Source organism: Microchirus variegatus (genome assembly GCF_963457635.1).
Source record: "Microchirus variegatus genome assembly, chromosome: 5".
Classification (NCBI taxonomy): domain Eukaryota; kingdom Metazoa; phylum Chordata; class Actinopteri; order Pleuronectiformes; family Soleidae; genus Microchirus; species Microchirus variegatus.
This window is the reverse complement of record NC_139806.1, coordinates 12,946,717-12,974,340: the sequence shown is the minus strand read 5'-3', so window position 1 is coordinate 12,974,340 and position 27,624 is coordinate 12,946,717. Positions and strand designations below refer to the sequence as shown.

General features: G+C 41.3%; 1 protein-coding gene across 1 annotated transcript; it reads left to right on the top strand.

Moving 5' to 3' along the window:
- Positions 1-8,789: 8,789 nt before the first annotated feature.
- LOC310926863 (CREB-regulated transcription coactivator 1-like) lies at positions 8,790-27,059 on the top strand (the record flags this gene model as incomplete). Its single annotated transcript, XM_083889069.1, has 15 exons — positions 8,790-8,918; positions 12,740-12,856; positions 13,905-14,025; positions 14,622-14,709; positions 15,035-15,129; positions 15,746-15,831; positions 15,930-15,970; positions 16,236-16,423; positions 16,546-16,691; positions 17,394-17,486; positions 18,220-18,318; positions 20,520-20,624; positions 24,513-24,596; positions 24,682-24,850; positions 26,854-27,059. The coding sequence occupies exons 1-15, from the start codon at positions 8,793-8,795 to the stop codon at positions 27,057-27,059; spliced, it is 1,764 nt and encodes a 587-aa protein (XP_083745195.1). The 5' UTR covers positions 8,790-8,792.
- Between the last annotated feature and the right edge of the window lie 565 nt (positions 27,060-27,624).

Below are 27,624 nucleotides of genomic sequence, written 5' to 3'. Positions count from 1 at the left end.
TAAAAAAAACAAACTACATGATACCATATATGTACACATACATCCACAATAATAATACATGTACAAGTAAAATATAATGTGTACCTTTGCTATGTGGGTGTAATCTTGAAGAATACAATTTTTTTCCTGGATTATGTTTCAGCTACACTAACGTTCAAAAGTTTGGGGTCACGTAGAAATGTTCTTATATTTTTTAAGGAAAAGCACTTTTTTTCAATACTAAAAAGAAATCTTGAAAACCCTTGTGCAATTATGTTAGCACAGCTGAAAACAGTTTTGCTGGTTCTTTGACATAAAAGACAAAATTATTATTTTGAATAAAAATCATTATTTCTAATGTCTTGACTATATTTTCTATTAATTTCAATAAGAGTGTGAGTTTTAATGGAAAACACAAAATTGAATAGGTGACCCCACACGTTTGAATGGTAGTGTACTGTATATTCAAAAGCAGCAGCATATTTTTTAACTTGTAACAATGTAGATGTGTAGCACAGACTTGGTTCCCGGTAAACAACGATGGAAGTGTTCCAAAATTAATACATATATACATACAGAATCCATCCATCTTATACCGCTTTATCCTGCACATGAAGGTCGTGGGAGGAGCTGTTGCCAATCACAGCTGATTTAGGCTGAAAGGCGGAGTCACACCCTGGACAGATCACCAGTCCATCACAGGGACACAGATATAGAGACAAACATCACAAACTGTCAATTAAGAACAGGGTTTCTCACTCCTGGTCCTGGGGAGCCACAATCGGGTGTGTTGGAGCAGAGAAACACCTAAAACATGCAGGACTTTTAGGTGTTTCTATGCTCCAACACACCCGATTCAAATAAATGGTGTGTTGGAGCAGGGAAACACCTAAAGCATGCAGCACAGTGGCTCCCCAGGACCAGGATTGAGAAACCCTGAGTTTTCAATTTCCCTAATCCCCATATTGCATGTTTTTGGACAGTGGGAGGAAACTGGAGAACCCAGAGAAAACCCTTGCACACACACACACGGGGGGAGAACATGCAAACTCACATACAGACTCTTATCCACGAACATATTTGTTCCTATCATGAATCTGGAATAATGTACACATCCTCTTCTTCTTTGGAGTTTTGGAGGATGACGAGGTTGCACTGCGGGTCGTTGCTGTATATGGCGTCGTCTTGTGCGTCACACTGCAAGTACAAGTCCTCTTCAGGTTCACTGGGGGGCAACCTAAGGGGGAGATCAATGGATGACGTTGGAATCATAAAAGTGCTCGACACTGGACGTGCAACTTGTGTGTGGACTGACACTTCCCAGTTTCCTTTCCACCTCGGCACTGATTCATGAGCTGAATAGACTTTAAAATTATCTTGAATAACAGAAATCCCCAGCTGATGTGTGCCAAGTCATGGGAATATACACAGTGTCTTGAGCAAAGTGGGGGTAATTTTACGTCACGTGCAGTGTTTCCTCATTTCTTCTCTTTTTGGATAGTTGGACTGTCACAAAAGGGCATTTCAGATTTCACATTTCCTCTCTGCCGAATACACACTTACTGCCACTTAATTAGGTGCATGACGCGTGTTCAACTGCTTTAATTCTCAGAAATAGAATGCATTTAAGTGTGTAGTCATAGTTAAGACAACTAAGCGTCAATATGGGGAAGCAAGTATATTGAAATGACTTTGGTTATTTCATAGTGTTTACAAATAATGGTCTGAAAAAGAGAAAATATCCAGATTATCTGGGTGAAAATGGCAGCTATCACACAAATAACCCCCTTTTTACAGTCAATATGCAGATGACCATCTCTCAACTCGACCGAATGTAGTTTATCAGATGCACAATGTACCTAATAAAGTGGCTGTGAGTCCTGACTGATACAGAAGCATTTAAAGTATTAGTTTACCTGCTGTGGGTTTCTGGTTGTTTGCTGGATCTGGGCTTCTGAGAGGTCACGTTTTCATAGATGGGGATGTGCGACGCTGAGTGTTCTGAGCCCACACTGGTACGGTGAAGGGAATTATTATCCCTCTTCTTCTTGTTGTTGTTTTTCTGGCCTTTACTGCGTGCAGACGCCATCGCATTCCTCACTTTATACTGGTATTTGTACAGCATGACGCCAGCCACGATCGCAAATAGGAAAAAGGAGAGTGGGAGACCTATAGCCAGAGCTAAAGAGCGTGAAACGTCCTCATTGTTGCCTCTGAGAGGCTCCTGGGTGCTGTTGACATTCATGATCTGTAACATAAAGTCAAAATCAAACTCTAACTAATATCTTATCTTATTACTATATTTAAATAAGGTTTTAATTTCCATTGAAAAAGCTCTGATCTTACCAGACAAGGTTCCAACGGTGTGGGTGAAAGTCTGAGCTGTGAGTGAAGTCAGGAAGTTTCTCTTTAACTCACTTACGCAAAGTTCCTCTTTTTCTTTAAATAATGCAACTGAGAAATGAAAGTATAGATTTTTTTTTCCCCTCTATATCAAACTTTGTGTGTCAAGAGAAAATCCTTGGTCACTGAAATAGGTTTAATAATGATTACGATTGGTTCCAAAGAGAAGAAAGTGTGTTTTGTGGATTGTAAAGTGTAGACTTTTTTCAAATACATACATTTAGTTACTTCCATAAATCCTCCTGCACGTCCTGAAACAGACCTTTACCTCCCCCTGCAGTCAGTTTCACATCCCGTATTTAAAAGAACACCATCATGAACAAATGAATGAATGAATGGCAAATCACTATACATTTGAATAAAAAAAAAACATTTAAAGGAATTGTTTCTGTGAACTTTCTGTCATGGAAGCTCACACGCATATACAGTCAGATCCATAAATATTGGGACATCAACACTATTCTCTTCTTTTTGGCTCAATACACCACTACAATCATAAATCAAAATTTCATTAATTAAGTCTTGGTTGCAAATCCTTTGCTATCAATTACAGCCTGAAGACTGGAAGGTAGAGACATCACCAGACGCTGGGTTTCATCCCTGGTGATGCTCTGCCAGGCCTCTACTGCAAAGGTCTTCAGTTCCTGCTTGTTCTTAAGGCATTTTATATTGAAAGTACTGTAATTCCTACACCGTTCGCCCAATTTGGATGTAAATATACCAAAATTAAAGCTGAAAGTGTGCAGTTAAAGCACATCTTATTTGTTTTATTTCAAATCCTTTGTAGTGGTGTATAGAGCCAAAAAGAAGAGAATTGTGTCGATGTCCCAATATTTATGGACCTGAGTGTAGGCTGTCAGTCTAGATTCTGTTAAAATACAGACAAGAGGAAGGGAAGACAAAAGAGAGAGACCAAAGACAACTGCACAGCTAGGGGTTAACAACACAACAGCACAATAATATAACAGTAACAATGTTGACATTAATACAAAGCAATAAAAGCTAATTACAACAGCCATAATTATTATTAACCACCGCATAAAGAAAGGTTAACTGCAGCCACAACGGCTGTAGCAATTAGAATTTTATTACGGAGCAGAACGAGTGTGTTTACATGTGTTTTAGATGTGGTTGGGATCATCAGAGTGATGGACTGTGTCAATGTCTGGTCGCCTCTCAGCAGCAGATCAATAATAAGGATCCAGTGCCCGTGTTACAGGGCAGGAGAGGCCAGTAATCCCAGATACAGCCAAGCATTTGTCCCTCAGAAGACCAGGAAGAAAGGTGACCGCCCAGGATCAGTCACCAGGAATGAGAAATGAACCTGCAGAGGATACAACATAACTTTTCAGCATTCTTTATTCCACCAGAATGTAATTATTATATTGCTTTTGTGGTGTTTTTCTGTATTGTTAGTCTTGCCAGTGTAAACACTGTACTTAACGTTGATAGAGGCAGCCCATGCATGGCCAAGCAGAAAGGGAACTTGGCTCGTAACCAGAGGGTTACCGGATGAGGTTATATGCAGAGAAGGAATTTCCCCTGCAGGACTGATAAAGGACACAGTTTGAAAATCAAGAGAGGAACATGAATTGTTGGTTTTGAACAAATAAAAATGACGTATAACACCAACATCCATCCACCGGTGTTTCAAGGGACCCAGCGGTGAGTGTCATGGGGCCTTGAAACTGACCAGGGTGACATTGAAGTCTTTACATAACCACTTAATCTGTAACGCAGCTTTGGTCAAACTTGGTTGTTTTTCGAATGTGCTCACCATTAACTAGGTTCTTACTAACACATATAAGTCGCATACTAGCCCTTTATTAGTAAAATTAAGCACATATTAACACCTTATTCTACCTCTATTACGATATGAATTAAGACTTTTCTTACATAAGGTGTTAATACGTGCTTAATATTTACTAATAAAGGGCTAGTACGCTACTTATACACATGTTAGTAAGCACCTAGTTAATGGTGAGTATGTGTTCCCTAATCTAATGTGTTACCAAAAAAAAGTGTTTTCATCTTTTTATGTGTTTGTATTGCTTTTTAGTAGCGATATAAAGTAGTATAATTATGCAGTAATCACACAAATAGACTGTATTTCTTGTCTTTTTGTCGATAAAAACGAGCCGTGATCTTTGAACTGTGACGTATTTCCACATTTCACAAATTCAATCTGATTTTAAACAGTGTTGTGCTGAAAAAACGTATATAATACGCTCTATAATGCACATTCTTATAGCCTCTGGATATACTGTACTTTTTAACATGTGGAAAAAAGCAACTGAAATGCTCTGTGTTCTAAGGATTTAGGGGGGTTCTCAAAAAACCAAGCACAGACGTCATATGCATTTACTTCACGACACAAATATAACTGTGGTGTGCCGAAGGGGCTGAAAGTTGTGGTTTGCAAAGATAAAACAAAACACATACAACGCATACTGGCAAGAGTTTGACTGAAAGGTGTTGCTATATGCAGGTTGTCTGCATAAGATTCTTTCTTAATTCATTCATGCATTCATTCAGCGTCTGGTGCTTTATCCTCCACATAAGGGTCACGGTGACCGGTGACCTGTCCAGGCTGGTGGTGCCAATCCCAGCTGGCACCTGTATCCATCACCACAGGGTCACATTGAGGCAACCAACCAACTGTGTAAGATAAACATTATTAACCCTTTAAAGCGTACTTTGCATTACCGCAATTTGTGCTATCGGAAAAAATTCCAGCGGTTTCTAAAAGCTGAGAAGTTGCACATCAAAGCCAACATGTGGTTATTACGGTAATTCTACTCGCACTGTTGCAGGAAGCCGGAGAATCAGCGTCTTTGTCACCAGAAAGGAGAGAGTTGTTTTCCATTTTTTGATCTGTTTTTGGCCAAAGACACAAAAACAAATGTTATTTTAAATATGTGTTATACTGTTCAAATTTCGACAGTCTGGTGTTTGTGTAATTGTAATTGTTTAAAAGGCCATTTTAACCTGCAGTAGATTCTAAATAGCTGCCAAATATTGACAGTTATTCTGGAAAAATGGGCAAAAGCACATTTTCTGGCCTTTTTATGGTTAAAATAAGTCTAAAAAGTTGAGACGGACATTGAGAGGCTTAGCTGTGAAAGGGTTGTTATTCAGCCAATGGACAACTGGAAGCAGAAAACCAACACAACAATGTAATGCACGTATATTTATACACACAAACAAACTATGCACTTTCCTGAAAGGAGGCTGAAGCTGTTTGAATTAGTGTTATAAAAAAGGCAGTGGCCTCTAGGTGCTAGAGTATGTGTGCAGCATGGTTTCCGGGGCTGTGAAAAACACCACCTCCTGCTTTCAGGAAACAAGAGTGAACATGCAGATAAACTTCTTCTTCTTCTTCCTGAATACGATGCATTTATCACTGGGAGGAAAAGGAGAGAATAAGAAGCAAACCCCCTTTTTCTTTTTAATCTCTCTCCGCTGACAGCTCATTTGTCTGTGCATGAATAAAGTGCAGTCCATGTGTGCATTCATCTGGAAAGCAGGAGAGCTGTGTTGTGACACCATTTATCCTCGGTCAGCATGGGTGCACTTACAGCCCCAGAGGAAGCAGACACTGATGCTTACCTGGACCATTTTCCATGTCAGGAGAATTTAGGCCAAGTCAGAGCAGGAAGGTGAATTCAGTCCACAGAGGAAAAGGCCGGTGCATGAGCTGAAGTCTGCCCCACATGAGAGGATATATCTGCTCAGATTTTCTGTCCCAATCTGGTCCTTCCCTCTGATTTTAGGCTGATTTGAATAGATTATCTGGCTAGGTTTCTCACTCCTGATCCTGAGGAGCCACTGTCCTGCATGTTTTAGACGTTTCCATGCACCAACACACACCTGATTCAAATTTCAGCAGAGCTTTACTGACAAGCTGCTTTTAATCCGGTGTGTTTGAGCATTGAAACATTTAAAACACGCAGGACAGTAGCGTGAGAAACCCTGGTGTAGAGGATGAATGTGGAGACATATCACAACCGAACATGTGTGTCACGTTACCTCACACGACTCTCTCTGCGATCCCTGGAATCTCCTCCCTGAAGTCATTTGATTAAACTCCAAAAGGGTGTGGTGCCATGCCTTGACTGGATCGTCGAGTCTGTGCTTTCTAAGGATTAAGACGTCGAATATCGGTCGCAAGGTTCCTCGTGTATGTGGTCGTCGAAGTTTTTCTATCAAGTCAGATTTGAAAACAGGTACTTTATCTTGTCAAACTACTGAACGACTTCACTTTTGAAACTTCGGGCCCTTCTTTGTGTTTTCAGTCATTCTCCAAATGGTTTGCAGACATCTCACTTTACTCAGTAAGTACAGGTCAATTTCACACGCGATTACAAAATTATTGGGTTCTTATGGGCAATTGCTTTTTGTTATTTTACAACACAAAAATGAGTCAAGCTGATCCAGTTTGGTTAATTTGAAACCCCCTTTTAACTGGAGTTAGACTGTTTCCTGTGTTTTTTCCACGTGGTTGTGTTCTGTATCATCACCAGTGTTTGTTCCTGTTTTCATGTGTAACGTTTGTGTGTTTTTGTATGTGAAACTGTATGTGTGTGGATGCTCTCAGGGGCCCTTAATGAACGAATAAACGATTAATAACACAGTCTAGTCACAACCTCATCATCCATGCTCCATCATGTGATGCCACTGACTGTCATAGTCCACAGCATCACTCCAACGTCATAGAAACACAGTCACGTGTGAAATAACCACAATAACAGTTATTATGACAACAACTTCATGCTCAGTGTGATTATTCTGCCAAACGCAGCTGATTTTGCGGTTGTTCCGCAGTCCAGATGTGCGGTGCGCCTCCACTCACACCTCCGTGCAGCGACGACTTAACTGATAGACGAGTCAAAACGCACGGGAAACACAACGGTTTGGCCTTCAAAATAAAAGCACCAGTGTATCTTCCGCAACTAATTTGACAAGCAGGAGAAAAAAAAGCCACAGGTAATACATACTAAAGTTAAATATAATTAAAATTATTTTATAGTAGGTAATTGTGATGATATATGATGATTGAGATATATATATATATATATGTGTATTCCTCTTTGGCTTCTCCCTTTAGGGGTTGCCAGATCCTCTGCCTCCCTCTTGCCCAATCCCAAAGAGTCCACTTCTGTTACAACTGTCCTCATGTCCTCTTTTACAACATCCATGAATTTTCTCTATGGTTTTCCTCTTTTCCTCTTGCTTGGCAGCTGTGTCTTCAACATCCTTTGGCCAACATAATTCACTGTCCCTCCTCTTTCATACACTTTGACAGGCATTAGGGGGCGGGTCAAAATAACAATTTTGTGATATATCATCACTACGATATGCAATACGATACTCGATGTACCAGGGCAGATATGATATCTTAATTAATAAATGAAAGCGCTCTGAAGTAAACAGTCCTTGCCAGTTTCACACACCGGGTGTCGTTACTTGATGTCTCCTCGCGGTGGCGCTGCTCAAATGAATGAGAGAAACTAGTTTCACAGTGCCAGACAAGTAAACCAAGTATTAAATAGTGACAGGAAAACACAATAAAAAGAATAAAACAATCAGAACCATAGTTATCAAAAAACGTGTTTAAAAAGAAAAGATTTTAACTGCTTTTTAAAAGCGACAACAGTGTCTAGGCAGCGACGGGGAAAGGGTTACTGCATGTTTTAGGTGTTTCCCTGCTCAAACACACCTGATTCAAATAAATGAGTCGTTATCAGGCTTCAGCAGAGCTTTACTGACGAGCTGAACATTTGAATCAGGTGCGTTGGAGCAGGGAAACTTAAGGGACAGGAAATGACATCAGCCACAGAGGCTACTGGGAGCTAACAGCAGTTAGCATTTGGAAAAGTGATCATTTGCAGGCTCTAGCAGGCACATTGCCTGATGCCGTTGCCCTCGCCAGCACTCTCGCGTGTTTTATGGACAAAGCGGAGCTCCGAGAGACAACAATTCCAGGAATTTAGCGTCTTGTGAAGTCCCAATGAGGGCAGAAGTCAACATCACATGTTTTATCTCCTGTACTTAGGAGGACCGCAAAAACATGAGTGAGTCATCTTTTTTCATACTTTGCTGACAGCTAGGAGTCCCAAATATAAAGATTTATGGGGGGGGGGGGGGGGGTTTAAAGTTGATTTTGCATAATATGTCCCCTTTAAATGTTCAGCTCTAGTGTTGGGCCACATCAAATTGATTGGAGGTACCACATGTGGCCCACGGGCCACGAGTTTGACACCTCTGCGTTTTCCCATCAACAAGCACTAGTCTGAACTATCCCTTTAAATGGCGGCTCGCTGAGCGTCTCTAACCGGAAGTGGAGGTTCCCCTCACTGCGGTTACCTTGACACTGGCCAGTGAGGGAGAGCGGAGCACAAGAGCGAAACATGGCGACGGCGAACAATCCGCGGAAATTCAGCGAGAAGATCGCGCTGCACACCCAGAAGCAGGCGGAGGAGACGGCGGCCTTCGAGGAGGTGATGAAGGAGCTCAGCATAACGCGGGCAGCGAGGGTAAGTCAGCGCGCCGCTCCTCCTGTGTTTAACCCCGTCCTCCTCCTGCTTCTCCTCCTCCCCCCACCACCACCTCCTCGTCTCCGTTTGTTTTTAGCGAGCTGTCAGATATGCGTTTGGAGCACGCAGCCAGTGCAGAGGAGGTAAACAATAACAAACGACGCCTCCTGCTGCCAGCTGTTACCTCCTCCTCCTCCTCCTCCTCCTCCTCCGCCTCCTCTGCGGGGACGGAGCTGGCAGGAGGAGACGCTGCTGTTATTCTGTCCAAATGGACCCACGTCTGAAAAAGTTGTTGCTGTATTTTTTTTTTTTTTTTTTTTTGTCCCACGCTAAAGGGGCGTGCACGCGTACTTGACAGCGCGCGTTCGCCTGCATCTCTAGTCGCGCGCATGAAACCATCAAGCATCATGCGTGTATTATTATGATTATTTAAAATGTTATTATTTAAATGTATGTGTGCAGGGTCTCCTGTGCGCTGTGGTTTTGCCCAAACTTGTGTGACAGCCAGTTTCCTCGTGTGTGCTCCTCACTGCAGCATGCATGGGTGACATTTACACCAAAGATGAAGGCCATCAGATTATGAGGACTTTAAGCCACATGCAGCACAGGCCTCCGAAATAAATCCGACATGGAGGCAGACAGGGCTGTGGCAGCTGCTGCAGCTGATGGGCAGATGCTCTGTGGACATGGAGCTGCTGCAGTGCTGCTGCTGCTCATACTCTTATATTATGGTATTATTCCTGCTGCTCCTATCAGTGTTGGTGGGAATCACACCACGATACATGGTCCACGATACCGATAATGTCACGATACAACGACGATTCTGCGACGATCAATATATCGCACGTAGTGATACATCGCGATATCTGTCTAACTGAAGAAAACAAAACGTTAACGTGGAAACTTCAACGTGTAGGATTTCTTTATTTATTCACAACATGGCGAACAAAGTGCATCAAGTCTATGGATTGAAGGCAGATGGAGCATCTCATAACGTAGCTTTTTACGCCATTTTCCCGCCGTAAACTCACTTTTCTTCAGCCAGGCAAGGCGACATCAAGTAGTGACGCCCAGTGAGTGATTTGTTCATTAACTTATCTATATTTGTATTGTTTTGGTAAATGTTTTGGTTTTTGTAGCCCTTTACAGAGCGCACCATGTTTCTACGGCAGCCCAAATGGACAAACTTGCCAGAGCTTGCGCCTCACGTAACGAGGCAGAGGCTTACAAAGTAGAACGTCCTACATGGCACACAGAGGCCACGTAGCTCCCTGACACACTTGGGAAAAGGGAGGCGTGAACGGGAGCAGTTCTCTGTTTGTTGCAATCTGCCGTCTCACCACTAGATGTCACTCATTCTTACACACTGGCCCTTTAAAAATATAATAAACATTGCAGTGACAGGGCAAAATGCGTGAAGTGAAAAACTATATATTACCACATTTCGATTTTAATCTGATGGCTTCAGTCCTACTGTTTTTTTTCTTAATGAATACACAAATATAGGAGGCTCTCGTGTGAGCCAAAATTAGACGAGTGAATTGTGGTCCTCGGGTGTCGAGTTTCAGCCGTTTCTCTGGGCTCCCTCAGCCCTTCAGCTTCGCTCTGTACCTGTTTTGCTGTTTACAAAGATTAGTCCTGGCCTCTTCCTGATCCTGGGATGTTACTCCAGGCAGCCTTTTGTCAACAGAGTCGGTTTACATGTATTTAAACAAACACAGTCTGAGGTCTGAGGGCTGATCAAAATACACCGCTGATGCACCGCGTAGTAATGGTTTTTATTAGATTTTCTCCCCTGCCAACAGTGAGCACAGGGTCTGCATGAGAGGATTTAATCGAATGATTACAGATTCTCTTTTAGGACATGGAACTGGAGGTTGTTTTGAAATGAAAGCCTTCACAAGGCTTTAGGGAGTTTATGCTCATTGAAAGTGCAAGTTCAGTCAATGCCAAATTCCCTCTGCAGTGCTTCAGTTTCATTTTTGCCTGGCAGTGTTCGGCAGAGTGCAGCTTCATGACTTTGGAACGTCTGTGTGTATCCAGTGGCATCGCAGGTCCCACTTTGTGAGCGCACTGCTTCTGTTGCCCCCCCGTCTCACTTGACATTAAACAGGACCACTTCCTGTGTGCAGGTGTGGGAATGTTGCTGGGCAACACACGATCTAAACACTATACTATACTGAGAAACACAGAGAGAAAGAGCTGATAGGCTTATTCAGTATTGTGTGGCCTCATTTGACAACGATTTAAAGGCGTCATATGTAAGAATGTGGCCAAAAATGGATTCAAAATACAGAGGTCTTTTAGGTTTTCTCCACCATTGTAGCTCAGACGTAACTGGCAACCCGTGGTTGCTCGGCATCTGAGACTCTACTGGATTTTATGGCCAGTTGCTTTAGATTTATTACATAATGCACCTTTAAATGTAACTAGCATTTGTTTATATGTTCCTTGTTAGTTATTAAGGATGCACAATATTGGACTTTTTGCCGATATATCGTGAGTGCTTGGGCCAATAACCCATATATACGTCTTTTCATTTAATCTCTTCTGTAGTTCATCATATACTCATGTCACAGCAGATGTGGATCTAAAATATCTTTAATGTGCAAAATAATTTAACATAAAAAAATAGAAAAGCACTCGGAGAGCGCAGACCTCCGACAAGGCAGCTCAGCCCCCCACAAAATAGCGATTTAAAAAAAGTGACAGCGTGTACGGATCATACCCAAAATTTAATCACTTCCTGGTCCCATTGTGGACATTTCCTGAAAATGTCATCCAAATCCGTCCAAGACTTTTCGAGTTATGTTGCTAACAGACAGACAAACAAACAAACAAACTCCGGCGAAAACATATTCAATTAATAGTTGCAGGGGGTGTTAGCTCAGGTGAGTAAAGGCTGTTCATTGGGCACTGGAAAAATAATTGACAACATTCACTCACGCTAAGGAGTACATTTTCACTGTACAACTGAGTATGGCAGTAATTCACCAGCTCAGTATCTTTGAGTTAGACTCAAGTCAAATAAGTGGATCTTGGCTTTTTTGCTCATCATTTATTTTAATCCTTTAACGCCTCAAAAATATCCATCTGGACTTTTTTTCTTCTTTTTTGCTTATTTTAACCATAAAAGGACATGAAGTTATTTTTCCCAAATAACTTCCAATATCTGGTAATTGTTCACAATTTGCTGTGTGTTGAAATACTTTTTTAACATTTTAAAATGAATAAAAACAAAAAAGGTTTCCAGGTGTTTTTCCAACTCTCTCCACTCTTGGCGACAAAGACACCAATTCTCCGGCTTCCCGCAACAGCGCGAGTGAAATTACGGTAATAACCACATGTTGGCCCAGTGTTAAAGGGCCAATATTTGCTAATACCGTTATCCTGCCGATAGTATCGTGCATCCCTATTGTGTCACATTTTAAACGTCGTTAAATACTCACTGCATGGCTGCAGCCTGCCTCAAAGTTTTTATGAACGTGTCACTTCCTGATATTTTGCCATCTCACAGACACAGGGCTAATAAAGACAACATTGTGGTTTCAGCATTATACTGCAGGCTCACAGTCTCTATAGTGCATAATCACACCGTTGTAATTGAGCTTAGATGAGAGTAAGGATTTCTAAATGACCGCTCGCAGTGTCACACTCAGCTCTTACTGGAGATAATATTATGAACAATATCTCGTTGCTATTGTCCCGTTGTGTGCGTCTGTAACCTGTTCATGTCACCGGACTCTTATTTATTGTGTTTTTTTTTTTTGCTGAGTTCACGTCATTTCACGCTGTCTCATGTGGTGTTGTTGTGTTTCCAGTTACAGTTGCAGTCGACCCAGTATCTGCAGCTGGGACAGAACAGAGGCCAGTATTACGGAGGGTCTTTGCCAAACGTCAATCAGATTGGAAACAGCGCTGTCGATGTGTCTTTTGAGGTGAGCCACGGCGTCTTTTTTTGGACTTTTATACAGAGTCATTCGTGTTGTACGGCAGATAATCCTCTTCTGTACACACTTAATCTTCTAAATTGAAGATGAAGCTCAATATTTACTGTGTAATAGATGTAAAATGGTATGGATTATTGCTACACTCTAATGCAAAGATGGAGCCTAAAGATACAAAATCATCATCATGTAAGATAGAAGAGTGTACAAAGGTAAGCTGCAAGCTTTTTGTTGTTGTTGTTGACAATAAACTGTTTGACCCTAATTATAAACCTACAATAGCCTATTTATTCAACCCGTGGCCTGTCTAAAAGAAAATGTTTACCTCGTTCTTATTTAAACACTGGGCAATCCTGGTCTCGCCTAGTCAGTATGGTGCTAAACAGCAAAGTCAATACTTTTTGTATGCAAAAGAGCTTTGTTTAGAGTAAATAGAGTCACTACAGCTGGTGAAACTCAGCAACGACCTGATGTTATCAACTGCAGACACAACACTGAAATAAATCATTTGTTAAACTCAGAGTCAAGTTACACCACAAATGTGTGTGTGGATATGTACAGTACTTATTTGTTTTCACGCAAACTACATTGTAGACACCTGCTTGCTTTTGTTTTTAATATTTCAAAATAAAATGTAGATATTTGGTACCAGTGCATTGATAATGTATAACTAACGATATGCATTTATTATTTTATACACATTTAAACTGTATCTCTATCTTGTCATGACATATGTGGAAAAATCAAAAAGAATTTATAGGCCTTTTTTTTCTTTCTATGAGAAAAATAAATCAGATAAAGTTGAATAAAACATTTTTTTTTATAGACGGTGGGAGTTTTTTTTTCTTTCCCTACAGCATGATGACCTTTGCTGATATTAAACAGAACTAATTGGGCACTTTACCAGATCCTTTAATTTACATTTTTTACTTTTGCAAGCATTTTCTAGCTTTGTGTTCTCGTTCTTTCCTTGACTCACATGAACATCTGATGAAATAGTCTTTTTATGTTATCTTTTTTTTTTTTTTGTCCTTGTCAGAAATCAGGGCTGGACACAAATAGATTGACACGACATCACGGGTTAGTGGACAGAGTCTACCGGGATCGGAACCGCACGACGTCGCCCCACAGAAAACCTGTGTCTGTTGACAAACATGGACGTCAGATATCCTTCAATGCTGTCTGGCTGCTTGTCTCATTTTTAAATCGTGTTATAATGGTTTACAGTGCCAGTTCCAACAGACCAAACCTACAAGAACTGCAAATCTTCAGTTTTTAAATGATCTGAGATTATTCAACTCTCTAGAGGTCGCTCTAGGGACTTGGGACCAGCACCAGGAGAACACTGGATGAAGTATATTTACATCCAGTGAGTTAGTCAGTGCTGTGAATTAATCCTTTTTCAAATATCTGACACACTCTTAGAAATAAGGGTTCCAAAAAGGTTCTTCTACAAGGGCTGAGGTTCTACCTGGAACCATTTTCTTCTGAAAAACCCTTTCCCGAAGAAAGGGTTTTCCAAGGGTTCTTGGCAACATTAATGGTTCATGGTGAAGGGTTCTATCTGGAACCAAAAAAGTTCTCGTATGAGGACAAGCCGAAAAACCTTATATGGTTCTACTTGGCACTTTTATTTCTAAAGCTGCACCATTTGAATGATACACCACCACCACCATCACTCGCTGTGCCGAAGCTCCTGTTTATAATGAAGTCACAGACAGGAATGAACGTTACAGCTGCCAGACCTCAGCTCCAGTATTTGTCTTTAACCTGAGATCTCACATTGACAGCTGTCCATATGGATCAGTGTATCTTTCACCACCACCTGACACCAGCTGGAGGAGGTAAGACAGTCTCTGAGGATGAAACATTGTCCGTGTGTGTGAGTGTGTGTGTGCATGTTTAGATACTGCAAATATGCTTTGTTGTTTACTGTTCAAAGAGCAGAAGTGTGAATGTGTTTTCCTATTTCCTATTTACCAGCAGACACATTTGTCACCATGGCTAAATTGTGGTGAATCTCATCTACAAATATCTTCTTTTTTTATGCCACAGTAATAATATGCGGTTGCACTTTTTTTTTTTGCACACATGCAGTGTGCAGTGCAGTATTTGTAAATGTCTTTAATTGGACTTCGCGGTCCTCCGTGTGACTTTCTTGCGCTGCAGGACAAACTCTGACTCAGCTCTACACCAGAGCACACTGACACCTGCTCAGCAGGCCGCTTTCACTGGAGGATCCCAGGAGCTGCTGCCAAAACGAGGTACACGTTAAATCTGATACGATCCAAACATCCTATATATTCCATGCTTCACTGTGCACAAGCAAAGGCATTTTAGCTGAGTCACGTTTGGGCTGTTTATTTCTTCTTTATGGGAGACCAATAATTTGTTACACAGTTAGAGAATGATGTCTTTGAAATGACTCAGCACAAATAAAGCTTCATACTTCATAATTGGTCTAAAATGACTGTATGGGTAGATACTTTAGTTTGTGATATCTGTATCGTCCCATCCCCAGGAGCACGTCAGCCCTTGTCCTGTTGCAGGATTTGAACCGGTGACCCTCAGGTTACCATGGGCTGCAAAATGATCAACAAACGATGAAATCTGCTGTAAACTGGGGTTATAACAAACTGTTACCATACAGTTAATGAAGTGAATGACTTTGAGTAGCATAACTCAAAAAGTATTGGACAGATCTTGATGAAATTTTCTGGGTTATATTAGTTAGACAAATGGACTGTGATGACATTTGGTCAAAATGTGTTTTTACATGTTGTCTTTAAATGTCCGACCACAAACAAAAACGAGGACGCGTGGAGGCTGAGATGAATCCGTAAACCCAAGAGACTGAGATTTGTCTTCCTTTCTCTCCAGTTCTCCTGCTCACTGTACCAGGCTCCGAAGCGATTAAACAAGAGGGTGATGAAGATGGACAGGAAGATAAATGGGACTGTAAAAAGGTGAACCATCCATACACCACAAATAACGCTTTTGTTTTCTGGCAGTTTTTTTTTTCTCCACAAGACTGTAGCTGTAGTTTTTCTCCCTCCCTCATTAGAACATTTTAAGGTCCAAACCCTGCAAAGTTCCCGGAATCAAGTGAGTGTTTTTTTTCTTATTTAAGTCATTCTGTGGCTACTTATTCAAAAGCCTTATTAATGCAATGAAGTGATGCTGCAGCTGCACACAATCAGCTTGAAATTAAGTGTGTATTTACATAAATTTAAATAAGCATGAATACAATTAAGTCAACCTACTTTAACTTGAGTGTGTTTTCAAGTCATTTTTTTTAGTATTCTGCACAAGCAGCTCAGTGTTTCTGCGAGTTTCTGTCGTGTTGACTGCATCCTTCTGTGCTCTGCAGCATATTTCCATCTCCAGACCAACAGCTGACCACCACACTCAAACCTGCAGCCCTCAACACTGGCGGTTCTCTGCCTGACCTTACCAACATCCAATTCCCTCCTCCGCTGCCCACCCCGCTCGACACGGACGACACAGCAGCCTCCTTCAGCTCCCCCAGCAGCACGCAGATCCTGGCAAACACACAAGGTTAGGACACAAGGAAAATGTGGGATTCCCCTGTAATTAAATGCAGCGTATTACACTCGTTGATGTTAAAGATGATTTCTTTTTTCTTTTTTTTTTCCTCATGTTGTTTGTGTGCTGGGTAGGAGGGAACGCCTCTCAGTCCACAGTAACCATGGAAATGCAGTCTGGGCAGGACAACATGGTTCCTCTCATTGTGAATACAGGAGACTCCCACCAGCAACAGAACCTCACTCTCTCCCCTACTTCTCCACCTCTAAGTCTCTCTCAGGTACAGAGCATGCTCTCCACCCTGAATGAAATTAATCATGCAAGCTTAAAGAAATGTGTTTTGTTAAAGGAAATAAATAATGTAAAATCCACTTTTTAATCATTTTAATCCTTATATGTGGGACTCTGGAGGCCCTATGAGTAGGCAAAGTGTGAAAAAGATGACTCAGTCATGTTTTTGTGGTCCTCCTCAGTCTAAGAACAGGAGAAAAAACATGTGATGTTGACTTCCGCACACATTGGGACGTCACAATGTGCTAAATTCCTGGAATTGTTGTTGTTGAAACTGCTGTGGTGCTTCATCCTTAAGCTATTTTGACCAAATCATGTCACAGACATGTTCATTAGGACACCAGGGAACTTGGTTAACTTGTAGAAATAGGGTATAATATGTCTACTTTAGAGAAATGTGTTATATGAAGTCACAGAATGACCATCATGTGTCCTCAGAGATTAAGGAAACGTGATTTTGAAATAGTGGCTTCACTGATAACAGCAGTTCCACCTGTTCACTGACAGTGTAGATGTTCATTTGCGACCTGCGATTCACTAACCCAATAACGCACCTCGTGTCGTTTCAACAGCAGAGGTAGTTAAAGGGTGACCTGCAACAAAAGTGATGGAAATGTCAAAAGTTACCAAACCCAAAAGCTTCACTCGCCTCGAACGTCATTCCCTTTTTCTGTCACTGTGTTCCTTTCAGGCAGCAATCAACGCCATGAACCTTGAGCAGCAGCTGTCGCAGTACGCCTTCTTCAGCCAGCAGCCGGTGTCCCAGACTCACCAGAACCAGCAAGTAAGTTCAACTGCTGACACATATAAAAGTGTTGGTTTATTATTTTTAACATGCAGTCTAGTGTCTTTTTTGCCAATCAAAAAAGGCCACACCGCTGTTGCTTCGTCTGAAAATTATTCTCCAAAGTTCCAAAACTAAACTATTTAGTCCTTCCATTCCGTAAACTTCAACAATTCAATTGAATCAAACTCAAAACAATTATTCAGCCAAAATATAATATAAATAAACCATTATACAAAAAATAATCAAACGTATCAAAAAAGTGTACCCTTCTCCCTGATTGAGCAACAATATCACCAAAATCACCTTTGCCTAGCCTGTCCTGCTGTGGTGGGGTTCCAAAAACAACAACAACAACATAAATGGCTCTTACGTTCTCATTTATATTGATTTTTCTGGTTCTGCCTGAATAAAAACACTATTTATATATTCACCTTCAACCTCTTAAAGTACATGATGATTGGATCACTTTGTTTTTGTTTTTTACAGGTTAGGGTAAGGGTTAAATATGTTAAAATTAGGTATTGTAATAGAATTAGATTCATCATGAATCCAAATAAGTAAAAAATAATATTAGACAGTTGTATGATCTTGTTTGGCTTTTGTCTGAACACCAACAGTAAATGGCCCCAGGATATTTGTGGATGGGGAGTGATGGACTGTGTTTGTGATAGGCTCATATTAAAACCTTAATATATAATATATAATCTTTTTTTATTTTTTGTCTTTCCAGCAGACAAGTCCGGTCCAGCTCCAGTCAACCGTGAACTCTTGCTCCACGTTAGACGACCACATTAACTCACAGACAAACATGATCATGGACATGAGCACGGTGAGCAGCACGCACAGACACACACACACACACACTAGGATTAAACTTGCTATTGTAACCATCTAACTCCATGATGAAAGAGGGAAAAAACGGTTCTTATGTTTCAGGCTATAATTAAGAAATGAAAGCATACATTTAAATATTGTAAATATTTGTCTTTCCTGATATTGCTTGATATCCAGCAGCTTTTTCTGCTGTCATGGCGGTGTAAACAAACTGAATCACATGACGTCTTGAGCTCATAACACACACCTTAATTAAAAAGTTGAAAAAGATTCTGCAAATTGGTGACCCAACCCCCAAACACATCCCATCTATGGGTCCCAACCTAATCACTGGGAATGACGGTCATATTTCACTTAAAATCACTTAAATTAAGGATGCATAAGAGCAAAAAGCGAGTGCTTTCTCTCTTATTTATTTACTTTGCATTCTTAGTACAGAACTAAAAAACCCTGGACTAATGCAAAAACACAAAGGAATGTGAATGCTCTTACAAAGCACTGTGCGTCCTTCAGATCTTGGCTCCCACTGCTCTACTTGTGTTGCAGTAGGAATGTGTTTGGATTACTGCACAAATGAAGTGCCCTACTTTTTCCCCTTCATCCCAGTTCCTCTGCAGTGGAGACATATCATTGTGTTAATAAACCCTGAATAATAAGAATCTCATCTGCAATCATCGAGCTTCTATTCTTTTCTGCTTTTGTTTTCAGAAGTGGTTCTTGAGAGTTCAAACAGGTCTACTGCAGTAATTATAATTGCACTAGTTTTTTATCTTTATCCAGAAGCCTTGAACTGCTTTATCACATCTACATCTCGTGCTACCACTAACATATGCATGCACATATTAGGGCTGCGGTGAATCGAACCCCTGTTAGATATAGAGTGATAAGAGATTACCATATAATACAGCTCAGTATTTGTATTTCTCTGTTTTGTATTTGGTCATTTAAGTTTGATTTAATTACCATGTGGGGTTGTAACATTAAATGCAGTGGGTTCCTGCTGCTCTAACTGATGCTGGAAGAACACTAGTGTTTCTAAATCCTGGTCCTGGAGACCCACTGCCCTGCATGTTTTAGATGTTTCCCTGATTTGAAATAAATGGGTTGTTACCAGGCTCATGGATGAGCTGACTATTAAAATCAGGTGTGTTGGAGCAGGGAAACATCTAAAACATGCAGGGCAGTGGGTCTCCAGGACCAGGATTGAGGAAGTTTTACTCGATTAACTGACTGAGATAGGACATTTCACTCCCTATTGACGCTGACGGTCCCTGGCTCTGATAGTAGCTGCAGATCAATGCTCTGAATGGAGGCTACACTACATCTACTGACTAGTAGCACACCTGGCACAGACCATGGGTCAATGGCTGCATTTGCTGTGTGATATGAGCTGTGCGATTCATGTTGAGTCTGCGACATGATGAGCTACAAGGTGCATTCAGTGAACCTTGTTAATTTCATAGAGTCCACTTACTAAATGCCTTTTGCTGATGCCTTTAAGGAACTAAATACACTACTGTTCAAAAGTTTGGGGTCACCTATACAATTTTTTTGAGTTTACCATTAAAAGTCACACTTTTATTCATCAAAACAGTTGCAAAATGAATAGAAAATATAGTCAAACTTTGCTTTCGTCAAAGAACCAGCAAAATTGTTTTCAGCTGTGCTAACATCATTACACAAGGGTTTTCTAATCATCCAATAGCCTTCTAACGCGATTAGCAAACACAATGTACTATTAGAACACTGGAGAGGTTGCTGGAAATGGGCCTCTATACACCTATGTACTATTCCATTAAAAACCAGACGTTTGCAGCTAGAATAGTCGTTTACCACATTAACAATTTATAGTGTGTTTCTGATTCATTTAATGTTATATTCATTGAAAATAAGTGCCTTTTCCTTCAAAAATAAGGACATTTTTAAGTGACACCAAACTTTTGAACGCTAGTGTACTTGCGGCTGCTGCTGCTATGGTGGCAATAAATACACAACTAATTCTCCATTGGGTCTAGATGCTATCGGCTTATTAAACAGCTTTTAAATTCTTCAAACTGAAAAACTCCACCATTGGTCAAACTCAATCTAAATCTATCAAAACCTAATATCAGCACATCAACACACGCAGACGGCAACACACATGATCCTGGAACGTTCCTCTGACGACTATAACTCAAACATATCCTCTTGTATCAGACCTCCTCCCTCCAACAGTACCGCAATAGGGTCGGATCCTCTGCCAATCAGTCGCCAACCTCCCCTGTCTCCAATCAAGGATTCTCACCTGGAGGCTCACCTCAAGTAAGGGCGTGTGAACTAACAACTCGCTCTCCGTATAAACGTCACCGTCCCCGTGCATCGTAGTTCTATGGTTGCCTAGTCGGCCTCTGTTGACCCCTGCAGCTGCTTTTATTGTGTCCACACACACAAGTAGATCTGGGCAAAAAAGTACAGCATTTAGAATTTATTTAAAACACTTGATGTTTTAATCAGACTTATAAGCTATTCTTTTTCAAGTGAACCTTAGGAAGTAAGATAGCAATAGCATGTTAGCCACCAGGGGGCGACTCCACTGGTTATAAGAAGAACTTCATTTGAATATAATGCCGCTTTTCCACTACATGGTCCCTGCACAACTCGACCCCCCTCGGCTTTTCCATTAGCGATGGTACCTGGTACCTGCTCTGGTAAGGTTCCAAACGAGCTGAGCCAACACCATGCACGACGTCGTCAGACTGATGTCCACTGATTGGTCAGAGAGTGTCGTCACTGGAAGAGTCATGAGCAGTACTGAACTCGTCTTTTTTAATTAACTGATTCTAATGATTCAGTACATCGAAAACAACTGCTTTACAAGTCTTGTGTCATGTATGAAATGAAGTCATGGCAGCAATGACGCCGCCCACATTGAGGAGGTACTATATTGTAATGGAAAACCAACCAAACCGTGTACAGTTGAATCGTACTGAGGCGAGGCGAGTCGTGCTGGGACCATGTCGTGGAAAAGTGGTCTTGATAAAATGAGTCTCGCTTGATTTATAACAGTCAGCTAACATTTTTAGTTACAAGTTTCCGGTCTTCCTCAACAGCACACACAGATGTCAATTCTAGAGGGAAATATATGGCGTCAGAATGGGAGTTAATTTTGCAACTGGAGGACTTTGTCCAATGAGCTTTTTACGCTCATTGCAGAGTCACAGAAACATTGTGGTATAAAAACTTTACAGCCTTACGTCAGGATTATTTTAATGATTGTTTTAATGTTAAATACTGAACCTGTGTGAATTCTGTAGTTCCTCTTTTGCCCAGATCTGACTGCCAGTCCCTTGAAACACACACAGTGTCACTGATGTGTTGTGCTGTGTCCCTAACCTCCCTCCTCTGCTGCTTCTGTGGTATTTTTGCGTTGCGTCTCCAGTGTCTCCTCTGCAGTCCTGCTGTATTAGACTCTGTGCTCAAGCTTGAATGTGAATAAGACGTTTGTGTTTATTGTGGTTTTTTTTTTTATCAGCGTCAAAGGGGAGATTTTGGGGAGAAGCTGCAGAGAATTCCTGTGTCTGAACAAAAAAAACTGAACCTTGCTTGCTGGGTGGTGCTTTTTAGAACTAAACACACCCAATGTAAACACGGGTCACTGGTAATCTCTGTCTGATTCAGTCAATCACCCACTCCTTGTACTTTTAGGTCAATAAAACAGTGACTTACAAGTTAAATATGTGGCGTGTAACCATTAAATATCAACAAATTACATTCAAAGATACTGTGTCACTCTGTGATATTCCAACGCTGCACACAGGAAGCCATTTATCTTCGAGGCAGCTGCAGTCATGTTGGCGTGTGACAGAAAAGACAAAGAAGACACTCTCAGAAAGTACATTCTAAACCGTTGTCAAGCAGTTTGATGAGATAAATATGTGCTGCTGCTGTATACACACGAATGCTCCCGCGGTCACGTCTGATAGTATTGTTTGACAGCGCCTGTTTTTAGATGAAGGACGCCGCAAACGTTTTGCTTTAACAGGGACAGTGACCATTGCAATTTGTGCCAGAATAGCCTATAGACCAGGGGTTTCAAACCGGCGGCCCGGGGGCCACATGCAGCCCCCCAAACGATTACATGCGGCCCCCCACTTTAGACCTCACCATCTTTTAAACACAGTGTGTAGCTGAGGCACAGCTGCCAGCGAGGTGATAGAATATAATATATGTTTGCTAGCAATGTTTTTATAACAGTAATAATAAGATATTTGGTCATAATTATTCCATTATTAAATGTATCATATACAACATATTACATATATAAATACGTTAGAATGGCAGTGGCCGAAACGGCTCCTGGTACGAATTTAAATTACAGTTGTCCACACTATTATTTATGTAATTTAAAATAAATGTCTGTTTTTGATATTAATACATACATTTTGCATCATAAATAGTATTATTAAGTCCATCCATCCATTATCTACCGCTTTATCCTCCACCAGAGGGTCGCGGGGGGTGCTGTGCCTATCTCAGCTGACATTGGGCGATAGGTGGGGTACACCCTGGACAGTTCAGTATTATTAAGTATACGTGTGATATCATGATGCAATATTGTGAACAGTTTTTTTTTTTTTTTTTTTTTTTACCACTTTTTGTTCTCTAGGCCGGCCCCCTCTTGACCACAATAGATGCTCATTGGCCCCCAGGTCATTTGAGTTTGAGACGCCTGCTATACACCTGCTATTAAAAGTCATTCTACAAACAGAAAAATACAAATAATGTTAAATTTTTACCTCTTCACAGAGACCAGATGCAAATAGTTAAAAGCGACGTTCTACAGTTCTAATGTATGTTACATTTAGTTTTAAATATAAATAGACAACAGAATAATAATTAAGCTTACTCCCGTTTCCTCCCACAGTCCGAAAACATTCAGATTAGGCGAAATGGACACTCTAAAATGACTGTAGGTGTAAATGTGAGAGTAAATGGTTGGTCGTCTCTGTTGGCCTCACCTTTCGCCCTGTGTCAGCTGGGATTGGCCCCCTAGTGGCCCCGCGACCCTCATGTGGAGGATAAAGCTCTAGACGATGAGTGAATGGATTTGCTTGTGTGATTTTTGAATGTGTAAAGACGTTGAGAACAGAGAGATGTTTGTGTTCATTTGTATGCGTCTGTCCTGCTGTTTGCTTGGTCAACTCGGTTCCTTGCCGAGCTGAAGTGGCTCACTCGTAGTTCTGAGATTATTCAGAGGCTGAACCACAGCTGACAGGCTGTGTGCTCCATTATCCTGCTCTGCCCTGTGGGGACATCTGCGGCGCACGCAGATAATTCGGTTTTGAACGAGGAGGAGCATGGCTTCGGAATATGATCCAATTACTTATACATTAAGAGGCCACAGTGAATCAGCGGCATCAGAAACTCTGCTGCCGCTTCTATCGCAGGGAACTCAAAACGAGAGACTTCAAGAGAATCGGCTTGCACTGCGTTGAGTCAGTGGAGGAGAATACAGTCACAGAGGGAATATATTCTCAGCGATTCACTTTATTCTCTGGTTTTAATTTCATTTGGTTCGGGTTGATCAAAGCACCAGTGGAAGCTCATGAGGAGAAAGTGAAACAGCCCATCCTCATTAACAGATTATTGACAGTCAGTATGACAGATGACATGAAATATGTCATAATTAACTTCCCTAATCATTCATCTACATATTTAGTTAATTTATTTCTGATGTAAAAAAGTGCCAAAGTGAGGCTTGGGTATCTTATATGTACCTCACTTGTTGAAATATTCATAATATAGTTATGCAACATATGGATAGGACAGCGAACACTGTAAATACTGCATTATTAAAAACAGCTAATTCTCGTGTGGACTGTTGTTGGATGTTTAGTTTCTGTGTGTGATACACCCTGCAGTGATGTAAGTGCTTCTCCTGTGTGTACATTTTCATCCTCTTATGTCAGTACAGTCAGTTGTAGCCGTGTGTCACGTGTGAGCACAGTAGTCTGTATTGTCCGCAGTATGCGCACACGTTTACACTCAAGTTTAATACCACTTGTTTTGAGGTGATTTTCAGCAGTTTGTCGTTTTCCGTGTTGTGACTGCTTTGACTGTGCCCTGTCGATAACCCAAGTGGTCATCTGCATTCGTGGTCGTCGTTGCCTGCAGTTTAATGAACAGATTGTGTCTCGTTTGGTCTTGCAGCATAACTCCATACTGGGCAGCGTGTTCGCAGACTTCTACGACCAGCAGCTCCCGTCCATTCAGGCCAGTGCTCTCTCACAACAGGTACAGTCAAGTGTCCGAGTTCACGTCTTAGACGCGCAGTCGCGGCAGAACATGTTTTCACACTGCTTTCTGCTGTGAGCACCAGCTGGAGCAGTTCAACATGATGGAAACGCCCATCGGCTCCGACCAGACCTCCACCCTCAACTACTCCCAGGCACTTATGATGGGCTTGAGTGGTGGCCACTGCAACCTTCAAGACGCACAGCAGCTGGGCTACAGTAGCCATGGCAACATCCCCAATATCATCCTCACAGGTGCTGCTTCAACTCATTATGTGGCTTCTTGAGTCTATATCACAAGTGGCCTATTACTGCAGAGAGATGTAAAGTGGAGATGTGTAAAGGCCCAGAGTAAAGAATAACGCTGATTCACATGTGTTTGCAGGTCCCGTTTTAATCTAGGACTGCAACTATTGTTTATTATTGAATAATCTTTTGATTATTTCCTTAATTTGTTGTTTGGTCCACTTAATGCCAAAAATATAGAAGAATATAGAATATTTATGTTTCCACATGTCAGTTTGCTGTGAGAGGAGCAAAGAAACAATGTAGGATTTCAACCTTCAAATAACGTCTAAAATGCAGCAACTGCAAGTTTCAGCGTTGACCGCTATTGTTGCATGTATATTTTACCACAGGTGTAACAAACAACAACGTTTACCAAATGTGTGTGGAACCCTAGGAGTAAGATTGTGCTACTTTAAAGGGGACATATTATGCAAAACCAACTTTTTGGAGCTCCGCTTTGTCCGTAAAACATGCGAGAGTGCTGGCGAGGGCAACGGTATGCGAAAAACCGGAAGTCTGCGAAAAGTTCTATTCTTGGCTCCACAGTGCAGCACAGAGTTCTACACAAACTTCCAGCCTCAGAGGATTTATCTGTCCAATGTGCCTGCTAGAGCATGCAAATTATAACTTTTCCAAATGCTAACTGCTGTTAGGTCCCAGTAGCCTCTGTGGCTGATGTCATTTCCTGTCCCTTAAGTTTCATTTTACTTTCTTTTAAGGTGGAACTAAAGAGATGCTACTAAACAGAGTGTTCTGAACAGGGCTGTTTTGGCAGGGTGATTGAACTGCTGTGGTGCTTCATCCTTATGGTATTTTGACCAAAGCATGTCACAGACATGTTCATTAGGACACCAGGGAACTAGGTTAACTTGGAGAAATAGGATATAATATGACTCCTTTAAATGTGTGGTGTCTAAGAATTACCAACAAATAGTGACATCTAGTGGTGAAGTGGAAGTCTCTCTCTCTCTAAACACTCCCTCATAACTCTGTCTCTCACTCTCCCACTTGCTCTGCCATTTCCAACTGTCTGTAGTAAGCTTCCACTTCCCAATGTGAAATGCAAGTCCATTTTGGGCTACTGTAGAAACATGGAGGCACAAGATGGTGGCCATTCATAAAGCAAAGCCCTTTGCTGAAGTACATATATTAAAAATGGCTTAATCTTATTCTACAAAAGGTATTTTGTTTCAAATGGTAGGTAGTTGATTCAGTGTCTGTCAATAAACCCTCCTAAAAGTTACACAGTGGACCTTTAAGATCAGATAATTAGTTTAAATAATGGTTTTCAAAGTAGTTGACAGTAGACCGGCAACTAACGATTATTTTTGTCATCGATTAATCTGACGATTATTTTCTCGATTAATCGTTTGGTCCATAAAATGTCAGAAAACGTTGATCAGTGTTTGTCAAACCTGCAAATGACGATGTTCTCAAACGTCTCGTTTGGTCCACAAACCAAAATGATTTCTTTGTTATTGTGGAAATCAGAAATCCTGTTTTAATGATGATAAAAAGTTTCAGACCGATTAATCGATTATCAAAAAAGTTGATGGTTAATTTAGTAATCAATTAATAGTTCCAGCTTCAGTTGACAGTTAACAGTAGCCGATTACCGTTTGATTTAATCAATTTAAAATAAGGACAAATGTCTGTTACGTTGTCATAACACGTTGCTCGTTCCGCATGACTCGTGCTATTTCTCATGACATTCCTGTGAAAAAAGTGCCCATGAGAAGTGAATTCTTAAAGTGACGTTGTTTCTGTTCACAAAGACCAAACAGAGGCAGAATTGAATGTAATAATCAATGATCAATCCATTGACTGTTGCAGCCCTAATGTAGCCACCGTTTGTTGAACAAAATCTATAAGAACCACAAAGATTCAAGTCATGACAGGACTGTAATTGTCACAGAAAAACAACACAGAGATGTAGCTAATGCCCTTTTATTTCCACATGTTTTCTTCAGTGAGTGGAGAGTCTCCACCCAGCCTGCCTAAGGACCTAACCGGCTGCCTGTCCACAGACGTCAGCTTTGACGTCGACTCCCCGTTCCCGCTGGACGATCTCAAAATCGACCCGCTGACGCTCGACGGACTGCACATGCTCAACGACCCAGACATGGTCCTCGCCGACCCCGCCACGGAGGACGCGTTCCGCCTCGATCGGCTCTAACCCCCCCCCTCCCCCTCCGACACAGTACGTTCATGCACAGGTGTGTGAGAGCTATTGCCCTGGGAGGGAGGGAGTGGTGTGGGTGGGTGGTGGTGGTGGTGTTGAAGGATTGTCATCTGAGATGATAAAAAAAACTAGAAGGAGCACATTTGTGGAATAATGTTGGCAAAGTCTGTTCTTTAGCAGCGATTCCACGCCAAGCAACCCAATCAAGTCCCACACGAGAGCTTTTAAAAAAAGAAACACTTTTCTAAGAAAATGCTTTGACGGGTCTTTTGAAGACTCGCTGCCAGCCTCAATCCTCTGTTTAGGCATGAATTATGTTGGTGGTTCAGTCCTCGAATTCTGATTGATTTCAGTTACTTACTGATGACAAATGTAGGAGGGAGAAAAAACTCTAACTGCATCTCTATCAATGGCTGACCGCAGAGCAAAAACCTTATCAAAGAAACTCGACAGCAGCTTAATCACTCAGAGGAAGCACCTGTTCATGTTCTCCTCGCTCTGTGTCATGCTGGTCATTCACAGTAGAACACTCAGCACAGAGAGGAGTTTTGGTCCCTTT